This window comes from Chlorocebus sabaeus, chromosome 6 (genome assembly GCF_047675955.1).
Source record: "Chlorocebus sabaeus isolate Y175 chromosome 6, mChlSab1.0.hap1, whole genome shotgun sequence".
Classification (NCBI taxonomy): Eukaryota; Metazoa; Chordata; class Mammalia; order Primates; family Cercopithecidae; genus Chlorocebus; species Chlorocebus sabaeus.
The window spans coordinates 25,400,162-25,412,692 of NC_132909.1; the positions used below are offsets into that span (position 1 = coordinate 25,400,162).

Here is a 12,531-nt window from a genome sequence, read left to right on the forward strand (position 1 = left end):
GATGGTGTCCAGTCCAGCCTAGAGAGCCCCCGCCAGAGGCTGAGGAGCCACGGAGAGACGCGGGGGGCAGTGCCAGGCCCCGGCCCCACACCCTCACGCATCCAGCAGGAACAGAGCTTGACAAACACATGAGTGCAAGCAGGTGGACCCCAGATATATCCCAGAAGGAAGACGAGACAGAAAATCCAAAAGTCAATAAGCTTGTGATGGGGCGACGGCGCTGATCGGACTCACCTGGTTTAGCGGCCACCAAGGAAAACAGCATTTTGTGTGGAATTGCTTTGCTTAAAAAGCAGCGGGCCGGGCTGAGTGGCTCACACTTGTAATCCCAGCACTTGGGAGGCGGGCGGATCACTTGAGGTCAGGAGTTGAAGACCAGCATGGGCAACAGGGAGAAACCCTGTCTCTACTAAAATTACACCAATGAGCTGGGCGTGATGGCTCACGCCTGTAATCCCAGCTACTCAAGGAGGCTGAGGCACGAGAATCGAATCGCTTGAACCTGGGAGGCAGAGGTGGCAATGAGCCAAGATCGCACCACTGCACTCCAGCTTGGGTGATGGAGTGAGACCCTGTCTCAAAAACACACAAAAAAGGAGCTGCCACCCCTGAATATGCATATACAGGTGTCTCCAGGCAGATGGGTGGTGAGGACAGAAGAGCACCAGAGGGTGTGGCCAGCGGGCCCTTGTGGGTGAAAGGAAGAGGGAGTGACAGCGTGAATTCCCGTGTGCCTGTGAGAACCACAAAGGAGGTGCAGGAAGTGACGGGGCAGAGTGCTCGCTGTATCCCTTCTTATTCTTTCTGACTCTTCGGCCATAGGAAGCATCCCCCGTTAGCTGTCAAATCCAGCCTCCCCGAAGCAGTTGCCCAAGGGGCGCCACTCCTCCTTCCTTCACTCTGGGGATGAGAATTTCTTGCTCAGTTTTGAATACCAGTAGTCACTTGAATGAATGATCAGTGTTTCAGATCCAGCAGGAGGATCTGGCAGGTGAGCTTGGCCTGCAGTATATTCACCTGGTACCTGAGAGCATACTCCTCTACCCTCCACGGAGGGCCCTCCGCCAGGCACAGCCTCTCAGGTGGACCAGAGTCTCTCAGACACCCTCCACGTACAGAACTGGCCTCCCACTCTGTAGCCATGCCAAGGTGGGCTGTGTCATTGCAAACTGTGTCACCATCACATCAAGTAGTAGTGTCAGACATCCACGGGCGGTTGTGAAATTCAGATGTCCAGGAAGTCAGAGCCCCAGGCTGCAAGGGGCTGAGGTTCCCAGCAGTGAAGCAGAGCTGTGAGGGGCAGGGGCCCACCGAGCCCAGCAACCCTGGACACCCAAGCATCAGGCTGATGAGCTCAGCATGGTCAGCAGGTAGTGCCGGGCCCATCAGGGAGCCAGAGGCAGCACCAGGCCACGGGGAGCAGGACGGCGGATTGACACAGCACGGGGGGGCCGAGGCCCGGGGGATGTTTGGTGGGAAAGCCATTGTCTTCCCCCTCGGTCCTGTGCTGAGACCAGGGATGGCCCCGCCCTGGCTGGCCTCACCTGCAGGAATGCCTGCTGCGGCCTGGGCAGGACCTGGATGACATCGCCACAGCTGGCATCCTGGCCAGCTCAGTGGCCCAACTCAGCAGCCCCAAGTCTGTCCAGAAAGTGGCCAGGCCTGCGGACAAGTCCCCAAGCCCCACGTGGTACTGAGAAAGGCCTGAGCTGGGTCTCCCGTCCCGTGGTGCTGCCTCATTCATGCTGACTCTTGGGGCAGGCACAGGCCTCAGGCCTGGCAGGGGTGTCTGGGCCACCAGGCCAAGCCCAGCTAGGCTCATCTCAGACCATGGGAGGCAGGTCCTCGCCCAGCCCCACTCCCGCCCACCACTGGACTTCATTGCCCAGACCCAGCCTAGGGTCTGGAGGATCCCTGTGTAAGGGAATGGAGCAGATCCCCAGCAGGCCTGCCCACACCTACCACCCGCACTGAGCTGTGTGACACTGATGTCCCCCAAGGGCAGAGTCGGACTCCATCTGGATCACACACAGTGAAGACCCGTGGGGCAGGCCCTGGGCCCACAGAGCTGCCCTCCGGATGGGGCAGGTCACCTCCTGTAGCATCAAGGAGGCTGTGACCAGGTCAGCCCCCTGCCCCATCCCGGCGGAAATGCCCTGGGTTTGTGGGTTCAATTCCTGGGCCAAGACAAACACCCCACCGAGACTGCCCGACTGCATCCTGTGACCTTCCAGGGAGAGTAAATAAAGCAGGAAACCCCATAGCTAAGCCCAAAGGAGAGGCAGGAAAGAACAATCAAGACCCTGGGGAGTGGAGGAATGCAGGCCTTGGCCCCCGATCCTAGGGCCGGAGGGGAGCATTCCTCACTGTCACTCACAGTCAGTGAGGAAGGAGGCTGCACTCGCTCAGACCGGAACACTACCCAGCTGCTGGGAGTCCACAGGCGAGTGGCAGGCCAGGCCCGGCAGCTGCAGGACCTCGGGGAGTGCCATGCACGGGAGGCTGGATGGGATCCAAGCTGAGCACGCCTGCTGTGTTGGGGCAGGCTGCTCTCCCCATGCAGACCCCTGCATGCATGGTGAGGGGAACAGGGGGAAGCACTGCTAGGACGGATGGGTGAGCCCGGCAGGGTGGCCCTGAGCCAGGGTCTGCATTGGCACAGCCACAGCAGGAAGGCTGTACCTAGAAGCAGCACAGCTGTCCCCGTCCCATGCGCTCAGTCCCTGCAGCCACCCTGGAGCTCCAGAGGACCCCAGCACTGAGAGCCCCACACCCTCTGCTTGTAAGCCTCCTGCAGCCTCGCCTCCCAGCCCCCACCCAGCTCCCTCTCCTCCTCGCCCACCTGCCCTCCTTGGCCTCCCTGCCTTCCTCTCCTCTTTCCCGTGCTCACCCAGGAGCTTCTTGTGCCCCTGTCACTGGGGCCCCAGCTCTTATCAACCTGGAACAGCAGTGGTGGCCCACGATTGTGTTTCGTCCCCCACTCCTGGCTCTGTCCCTGCCCTCAGGGTCCTGGCCACTTGTGACTGACGGGGTGCTGCTGATGTGAGGTCAGAGGAGGGGAAAGAAGTGGCAGGAAGTGCCCCCACCTCCAAAGCAGGCCTGACAGGGCGAGAGGGGGCACTGAGGCATGGGGTGACCAGGTGGCTGGCAGGGACCCAGCAGCACCGGCCCCGCCCCACCTGGCATATGTCTCCTGTGGCCCCGTGGTCAGGGGCACCTCTGCCAGCTTTGCTTCCCTCCCAGCCAGCGCCAGGGGCAGGGGCCCAGCCGCTAGACTTCCGGTCAGGCCTCATCCTCCGAGACAGCATGGAGTGCAGGGCTCAGGCAGACAGGCATGGCAGCCACGTGCCACCCCAGCCACAGATACCCTCTGTGGCAGGCGCCAGGACGGGGAGGGCTGTCTTCAGTGTGGGCACCATGTCCACCCCTCCTGCTGGCCGCAACGGTGAGCCGGTTCCCTGGCCTCTTCTTACTCCTTGGGGCACTCTGCCAGGGTGTGGAGGAGGAGACTCAAGGAGCAGCCTGGGCCAACACAGCACCCGCTCTCGCACAGGGTGAGCGGCTCCCCAGAGGTTCTGGCAGCAGACTGGGTTCTACCCACATCCCATGCAGGGTGGGGTCAGCTGGAAGCCCTCAGCCCCATGCCAGCTCAGCCAGCCCTCAGGGCCTGCCCTGGGACCCCGGCCAGAGCCTGCTGTCCTGCACCCCCAGAGCCTGGCTCACTCCCATCCATCCCGAGGGCCGTGTTCCACAGATGAAGCGCGCTCTTTGTCTGGAAGCAGCTCTGAGGACGCTGCCTTTGTAGCTGGGTCAGGCCCGGAGCCCCTGGGGCTGTCACACTCCGGGTAGGAGGCCTCGGGGCTGTGATGGATGCTTTGAGGCTCCAAGGAGCTGGCCTGGGCCCTAGGCCCAGTAGGAGCGGTGCTGCCTGAGGAGACCAAGTGGACTCAGACCACCCAGGGGCCACTCTGGCCACACCTGGGGGCTGGGCAGCGGGAGCAGCGGGGCTTGTTCCTCTGAGCCCTGCCATTTCACGGGGCCAGGATGGGACACTAACCTAGAGGCTGCCCTGCCCGTTCTAGGGTCTGAGTACACAGAGGAGCGGGGGATGGGGCACAACACTGGCTGCAAGAGAGCCATGAGGGAGGCTGGGGCTCCCCTCATTCCAGGAGTTTACCAAGCACCTGCTGTGTGCCAGGCAGACAGCAGGGTACGGGCACCACCCTTGCAAGGCCCAGAGGTCATAACCAGGCCCAGCTGTGTTGTGTGTGCCATGAACTCTCAAAGCACAGGAAGGGGCAATCAGAGTGGGCTTCCTGGAGGAGGAACCTCAACACAGAGGCCCACAGGAGGAATAGGAGCACATCTGGGAAAAGGGGCTCGGAGGGGGTGGCCCCAGCTAAGGAAACAGCAGGTTGGGAGGGCCAGTTCTTGGGACCCATGGCCTTGGTCCGGCCGCCCCTCCCAGGAGTGGGTCAGGGAGAGGCTGGAGACCAGGCCAGGCTGAGAACCTGGGCTTCGAATGGGGCTGTTTGCCCCATTCGTTCTAAAGAGATGGCCCAGGCATCCGAGGGTTGTGCAGCGGAGGAGGGAGCTGGGCAGACTCCAGGAGGGGTGGGGCAGGTGCAGGGGTGCTCTGGAAAGCCAGAATGAGGTTTGGCGCTTGCTGGGGGTTGGGGCATGCAGGGCAGCTGCTGCCCAGCTTCTGCTGTGTGATTCGCAGTGTGGCATCTGGCTATAGCTTGGCTAGGAGCTGGGGGTGCCTTCCAGCCTGGACTAGAGAGCTTGATGGTATCTCCAGGCTGCCAGGGTGGGAGGAGCCTGAGAGGGCCCGGGCCGGCAAGGGAGCCCTCAAGTTGGTGCCCACCCCGCCAGCCTAGTGCAAGGACAGTGACCCTCACACACTCCAGGGGCCCCCGCCCAGGCCATGGGTGTTGTAACCACCATCCGGGCCAGACGCTGGGGCCAAGTTGCTGGAGGTTGAATCACTGTCACAACCCTAACCACACACAGGCAGAAACTCCCCGCTCCCGGCCAAGAGAGTTGTGTGCAAGGCCTTCCCCGAGGGTGCACAGGCGAGGAAGACCAGCGGCGCCGAGGGGACCCCCGGGCCGGCACGTCCGGGCGGCGCCGGGCCTGCCCCCGGGAAGGGCCACCGCGGAGCATGATTTATACCTGATTCCCGCCCTCTGCGGAGGCTGGGCCAAGAACACAGCCCACTACTGAAGTTAGCCTGGTTGGAAGGCTGGCTGCACTTCCCGGGGCTCCCCTTTGGTGACCAGAGAAGGGCCCGTCCAAGAGGAAGCAGTTGAGCTGGGCTTGGGGCACGAGCCACACACAGGAGGCCTCCCAGCACCACATGCCAACTTTGCAGGCTGTTGCGGGACCTGAGGGGCACTCACTTTATGCCGGGCCCAGCGGTGCCCTCGGGAGACCCCCACCCTCGGAGTGAGACATGAGAAGCATACGCGCAGATCCGTCCAGGGGACTGCTGCAGGCTGGATGGACGGTGCCAGGAGAAATCACCAGGCCTGGGACAGCAAGGCAGGAAGGTCTCCCCTGAGAGGGGACAGCTTTTATGCAGAGACCCCTCGGATGAGGCATCACAGGCCAAGGCCTGGCACAGGCCTCAGCAAGGGGCCTGAGGTACAAAGGGCCTGAGGTAAAAAGGCCTGTGTGCCTTAAGGTGGCCTGGTCTCTGGAGGATGCGGCAGCAGGGAGGAAGGGCAAGGTGGGCCGGGATTGTGCGGGCTGGGGTCTCAGAAGAGCGGCAGCAGAGGCTGGGCAGGCTTGGCGCATACCCTAGGAACAAATGAACATCAAGTGTGGAACCGGCGCCGGCTGGTCATGCACGATGGAGGAATGGTGTCCGGGGTGCTGTCCCCAGCCCCCAGGTGACAGAGGCTCACAGAGGTGGGGGAGCAGCCAAGTGGGCTCCAGTTACTCAGGTCTCCTTTTCTGGGATGCTGTGCCCTTCAGAAAAGCCAGGGGTGTGTGTGCACCCAGGGCTGCCCCAGACACAGGGCAGTGGCAGCCAGAGTTGCCCCAGGCCTGCCTGGGCTCTCCCCCATGCCAGACCCCAGGATGGCCGCCCCCACCTCAGCCCCTTGGAGGCTGGGGCAGGAAGCTGGGCTCTGAGGAGGATCCCTGCTCTGTGTGGGGGGTGGGGGCAGGTCTGAGCTTCTCCACCCCTGCCACCCTTAGGCCACAGCCATGGCAGAGGTGCTGCGCTATGAATGGCAGGCAACAGCCCTACTGCCTGCCCAAAGCTGTGTGCCCCCAGCCTGCCTGATACCCAGCACCGGGGTGGCCAACTCTGGCACTAAAGGGGTCCCAATATGAGGGATGTGTGCCCAGTGAGTGTCGGGGGTGATGGCCTGTGTCCCAGTGTGGACTTTCATCCCTGTTCGCCAGCTGAACCCATCATCTGCCCTCCACCAGCCACAGAGGTTCAGAATCCTGCGTCTCACAGCCCAGCCCTCGTCAGCTCAGGGTCTCCTGGGCCCCTCCCACAGCAGCAATCGGCAGTGACGGGCCATGCAGGGCAGGCTCTGGCACTGCGCCAAGGCAGGGCCTGGCAGGGAGGCCCTTAGGAGCCAAGGTCACTCCGCCTGGTGGGGCTGGACCTCACCAGGAGGTGCCGCAGGGAATTGCCGGGTGCCCTCTCCAGCCAGTGAGCTGCGCATTGATCAGGGCCCCCTGCCACGCGCCTGGCCAGAGTGTCCTGGGGCCCCAGCCTCTGCCAGAACATGGCCTGCCCAAACCCAGCCCCCATGGAGTCAGGGCAGGAGGCCTCACCTGCCTCGGGTCCTTGTCTGGTGCTCAGGCCAAGTCCAGCAGTGGAAGCTGCCATGAGGAGAGGCTGATGCTGGGATTCCACAGAGTCCAGGGGTGGGACGGGCACACCCTTGGGCTGCTGGGACTCTACGTGGGGGGCTCTCCAAGGGCCTCCTTCCTAGGGGCCATGCTCCAGAGCCCCACAGAGCCTGTGTGGCCCCCAAAGCTCTGTGCTTAGGAAGTTCTCTCCATGGTGGCCTTCGCCCCACTAACATGCGGCAGAGATGAGTTGGATTCGAAGCTGGGGCTTGGACATCTGGGCTCCCCTGGAGATGGTGCCGCTGCTGTTGGCAGGCAGGGCCCCGGACCCCTGCCAGCCAGCTCGTGGGGCCGTGCCAGCCACACCTTCTCCCCAGAAACCTTTGCTCCCTGCAGCAGCTCCGGGGGTGACTCTTCCCCATTCTGGGATGTGCAGGGACCCCTCTTTTCAGCCGCGGGCTTCCCCACTATGCCACAGCAGCAAAACCCCATCAGAGCTCTGAGCCAGGGTTTGGGCCTGAGGCTCAGGGCCAGGGCCCACGGAGTCTCCCGGTGTCTGGTATTGGGGAGACGTGCGCATTTCTCCTCCTGGTGCCCAGGGATTTGGCTGGGTTCCCCTGGGCCCAGAAGCACAGGCTGTTCAGGGTGGACACGCCATGGGCTACAAAGTAGACCCAGGCTGGGCCCCTGGCCACAGGTGACAGGAACCTGTCCCTAGGGGCAGAATGGAGGCACAAGAAGGGTCCTGCGGGCCAGAGCTTTTGCTGGGAAAGCTCAGCACGGGGGCCCACCCTAGTCCTTGTCCCCCTGGGCCCCCGGTGTGGTGCCCTTGCCCCTTACCCCCCGCCTCAGGCCCTCCCACCACAGCCAGTGTGAGGGCTTCATGTCTCTCGGCCCCTGGCCCTGTGGTGTTGGCTGCTGGGCTCTGTGGCTCATGGCAGCTCCCTCTGGCCCGCAGGTGTCTGGTGGCCCGACATGCACCGCCTGGCAGACCGCATCCACCTGGAGGAGCTGGCCCACATGGGCATCCTGAGTGGCAGCGTGGACGCCATGGTCCAGGCCCACCTGGGGGCCGTGTTTATGCCTCACGGGCTCGGCCACTTCCTGGGCATTGATGTGCACGACGTGGGAGGCTACCCAGAGGTCAGTCAGTGTGGACATGGCAGGCAGAGGGGCTTGCCCATCAGCTGCCGCTGAGCCTGGCCCCCGGGGCAGGGTGGGACTCTAGGAGGTGGCAGGGGTGTATTGGGATAGCAGGGATGGACCCCCGGCTCCATGTGGTACACAGAGGGCATGAGGAGGGGATCGGGGCCCTGGCCAAGGCAGGGATGCATCCATGAGCGTTCCACAAACCTGGACATAAAAGCGGTGCTGTCTGCACTCTGGGCCCTGGTGTCAGCTGCCCAGAAGGTGGCACACAGTCAGGATACGGTGCATGGGGCCCCACAGGACAGTGGTGCCAAGGACAGGTCTTTGTGATGGAACTGCGTGGCACCCCTCACGTCCAGCCGCCTCTGGCTTCATTTAGACTTGGGGAGTTGATGAGGCTCCACCCACTGGTGACTCGTCCTGGCCCCTCACAAGCCCAGAGCAGCCCTGCTCCGCTGCTCATTCGCCCTCTGCCTCCCAGGCCCCTGGGCCACACACCTGTGACCCTGCAGCCTCCTCATCCCCAGGCATTCTGGGGACCCTTGGCAGAGAAGGGAGGCTGGGGGCCATCTCCAGACAAGGCTCCCCCAGCCCTCAGAGGACCACTCAGCGGGTACGTGAGGCTTGGGGAGGCCCAACCGGGCAGGTGGCTACGGCCTCTCAGCTGGGCGGGCGGGGCGAGCCCCTCCCTGCCCTTGGCCGGCTGCCCAAAGCAGGGGTCTGATTGTGCAATCGTGCATGCCCTGGGGCCCCCCAGCCAGTTAGCCAAGACAAGGCCGGCCTCTTGGCTGCCGGGTGTTTTGAAAGCACTAAGAATGATTTTTTGGCAGGGTGGGGATGGTGGGGGGAATTGCTTAAGAGAAGCATTATTATTCAATTATTTTTTTCCTCAAGTGTAAACAGTTAAATTTGGAGAAACAAAATCAGTTTTAATTTCCTAATGTCTATTCATCCCATTGTGCGCAGGGAGCCAAGAACTGGGCCTTCCAGACATTGTTAGCTGAGGTTCGTTATTCATTAGTCGCCAAAGCGCTTTTTTTCCACCAGCAAAAATTGGCAGCAAACTGTTTTCATCTTTTCCAGTAAGCACCTCTTTGTGCTCAGAGTCTATTCTTCTGACAGATAAACATTGTGGAAAAAATATGGCTTTTCCTATAAAAGTCATTTGTTTTATTTCAGGCCTGCAGACACATCTGGGGCTCCTCTGCTTGGAGCCCAGTAAAAGTTATGGCCTTGTCAAGCCCTGTGCCCAGAGGCGGGCATGGGCACAGTGAGGGCAGGACCCCTCCCCACCCCTGAAGGCTGCACTTCCTGGACCACAGGGGCTCGTGCCCTCCCCACATGCCCAGCCCCTCCGCTTCTCTTATGACCGCGCCCGCACCCTGTTCTCAGTAGGTCTCCCGGGCAGGCCCCTAGAGCCAGCACCCTGAAGGGGCTACTGCATCTCTGGGCTGAGGCAGGCCTTGCCCCTCTGCCCGCCGGGGATCCCCTCTAATCTTCCCCCACCCCCAGTTTCAGTCGTGGACCTCAAGATTTCAGAGGGGAGGTAAGTTCGTTTCCCTGGCGAAACGAACCTGCCCCCCAACCGTGTAGCGGTCAGGGGTGGGCCCATGGGGATGGAGGGGTGACTGGGAGGAAGGAAACCTGACGTTGGCAGGCCCTTGCTTCCCCCAGGCCCCTGGCTTCGACCGCCGTGGGGTGGAGAGACAGGGACGGGCACTTCAGGAGTAGCATGAAGGAGAGGGATGGGCGGCGGTGGGGTGGGGGTGCCTAGCACAGGCTTTGAATGACAGGGACGAGAAGGTCCTGGAGCAGAGACCCTGGGACCCCCAGCAGCTTCTGGGCAGGAGACAGGCCTCAGCGGAGTCCACATGCACCTCTCACTTGCACAGAGGGAATGTCATCCCTGCCCTCCGGCCTCAGCTTCCGGTCAGCAGCCCAGAGGCAAGTGTGGTGGGGCTGGGGCCACACTAGCCAGGCTCTGGTGTCTCCTCATCGCCTCCCGCCCGGCCTGCTCTCTCCAGGTCAGCGTGGCTCTCCCTGCCCCCGTGGAATCAGTCACAGCCTCTCTGGCCATGCCCAGCGTGGAGGCCAGGCCAGCCTGTTTCTGGTTACCTTACGTGAACTGCTAATTGGAGTCTGATGTTCTTGGCCCCCAAACAGTCAGAAATGACAGCTCCCGCTCCAGCAGCTGGGCTTCCTGGGGAGGGAGTGCAGCCCGGCAGGGCAGGCTCAGACCCTGACCAGAAAGCGTACTCGTGCCCACTGGCTCAGAGGCCCTGGCCACCAGCTGGATGGTGCCCCAGGGACCTGGGGCGAGCAGGAGCTCTCCTGTAATTCCCCGAGCACCCGCTCCTCAGCTGTGCCTGTGAGTGGACAAGGCCAGGCTGGGTGCACATGGGGCAGTGTGGGGTGCAGACAGGGTCCCTGCAGGGAGCGGCTCTACCACCGTCCCTCAGGCGTCCTCCAAGGCTGGGGGCTATTTCCCAGGGCCCTGCCGTAAGGCCCAGAGCACTCCTCTGGGAGCCACACCCGCCAAGCCACGCGCACGCGGCACATGTGCACTGGCGCACTAAGGCTGGCAGACCCACCCTGATGACGGCACCTGTCCTCCCCGGACAGTCACACGGAAAACCTAGGCCTCGGCCTGGGGGAGCTGGGACCATGACTTCTGGGGCCAGTTTCCACTTGCGCTGCCTGGAAGGAAAGCTCTGGCCCCAAGAGGCTTCATAGCTGCCTTAAGAGCTTTTTTGGCTTCAGCGGTTTGGCATCTGCCACTCCTCTGGCCAGGAGCAGGGCCCGGCTGAGGGCAGCCCAACCCTCAGCAAGCCCCGCAGGCCTGTCTGGGCATCTCGCACTGGGTGTGTGCACATGGGCGGCCACAGGGCTTCTCAAGCGAGCCCTAGGGTAGTGTGGCCAGGGACACTCAAGATCCGGGGGTATGTGCAGGGTGGAAGGACTTATCAGGGTGCCCATGGCCCAGCACAGCAGGGGCGAGCCTAGGCTGAGGACCTCAATGGTCAAGAGAGCCCACGAGACTGGCGCCAGCCCTCACGTGCCCATCTCTCCTGATGAGGCCATGGCGAGCCCTGGAGCTGCTCATCGGGCCCCTCATCTCTGTTCCCCACAGGGCACGGAGCGCATTGACGAGCCCGGCCTGCGGAGTCTGCGCACTGCACGGTACCTGCAGCCAGGCATGGTGCTCACCGTGGAGCCGGGCATCTACTTCATCGACCACCTCCTGGACGAGGCCCTGGCGGACCCGGCCCGTGCCTGCTTCTTTAACCGCGAGGTCCTGCAGCGCTTTCGCGGTTTTGGTGGGGTGAGTGCCCACGGGCCCCGTTCTTGCTCCCAGAACATCTGCCACCTCCGCTGCAGCTGCAGACTCCTTAGTCCCAAGACAGAGGCCCTAGTGACGCCTTCCCTTGTGGTGGGCTCAGCTTGCCCCTTCGTGTGGTCTGTCACGAGATGGAGCCTCACCCCTCAGTAGGAACAGACAGAGATCCTGCAAAACTCCTTCCTGCTCCAGGGGCTCCCATCCACCTGGCGAGGACGGGGTGAGCAGGTGACGTGAGCAGATGGCTCCATGAAGGAGCCTGGCGGCCACGTCCCTCTCCCAGGAAGTGTCAGCTGCTCCCACCCCATGGTGGGATGGGCCTGGAATGGGCCTGGCCCTCTAGCCTGGCACATGAGGCTGCTCTGAGATAATGTGTCTGTCGGCTTGACCCAGGTCCGCATCGAGGAGGACGTCGTGGTGACTGACAGTGGCATGGAGCTGCTGACCTGCGTGCCCCGCACCGTGGAAGAGATTGAAGCATGCATGGCAGGCTGTGACAAGGCCTTTTCCCCCTTCTCCGGCCCCAAGTAGAGCCAGCCAGAAATCCCAGCACACCTGGGGACCTGGCCTTGAAACCTCTTTTCGCGATGGGCAGCCTGCTGGTCAGCACTCCAGTAGCGAGAGACGGCACCCAGAATCAGATCCCAGCTTCGGCATTTGATCAGACCAAACAGCGCTGTTTCCTGGGGAGGAAACACTTTTTTAATGACCCTTTTGCAAGCTCACACCTTTAATCTGTTTTATACCTTGCTTACTAAATGAGCGATTTAAAACGATTGAAAATAATGCTGTCCTTTAGTAGCAACTAAAATGTGTCTTGCTGTCATTTGTATTCCTTTTCCCAGGAAAGAACCATTTCTGATACTTTCTCTCAAAAATCAATATGCAGAATGGCATTTGCAATAAAAGATTTCCTAAAATGGTCCTTTGTGCACGGCTTCCCCTTTATTCTTTATTCCTTTGCAGACGGGCATTTGGGACCCCGTCCACCCTGAAAAGATGGCTCACCTGGCGTCAGTGTCAAAAGTTGGTTCCAGGAAAAGGGTGCTGGCGGCACAGGCCCTCTAACGGCTGCTTCTGCCTTGAACTGGCCTGGTGGGACAAGGGCAGAGTCCTCCCCAAGGAGCCTGCTTTGAGCCCCTGGGACTCGGGGCTCTGGTGTCACCCTGTCACTTGCTGTAAGGTTTCCCAAGCCTAACAGGATCAGAACCACTGGGGCATTTGGTAAG

The 12,531-nt window shown here is 62.0% G+C and overlaps 1 protein-coding gene across 1 annotated transcript in view; it reads left to right on the forward strand.

Moving 5' to 3' along the window:
• PEPD (peptidase D) overlaps window positions 1–12,226 on the forward strand; it is a 140,006-nt gene extending 127,780 nt beyond the window's left edge. Inside the window, exons 13-15 of the mRNA XM_007996242.3 lie at window positions 7,775–7,959; window positions 11,096–11,287; window positions 11,696–12,226. Of these exons, the coding sequence (XP_007994433.3) occupies window positions 7,775–7,959; window positions 11,096–11,287; window positions 11,696–11,833 (515 nt within the window). The 3' untranslated portion in view covers window positions 11,834–12,226. The remainder of the gene's footprint in view (window positions 1–7,774; window positions 7,960–11,095; window positions 11,288–11,695) is intronic.
• Window positions 12,227–12,531: the final 305 nt, after the last annotated feature.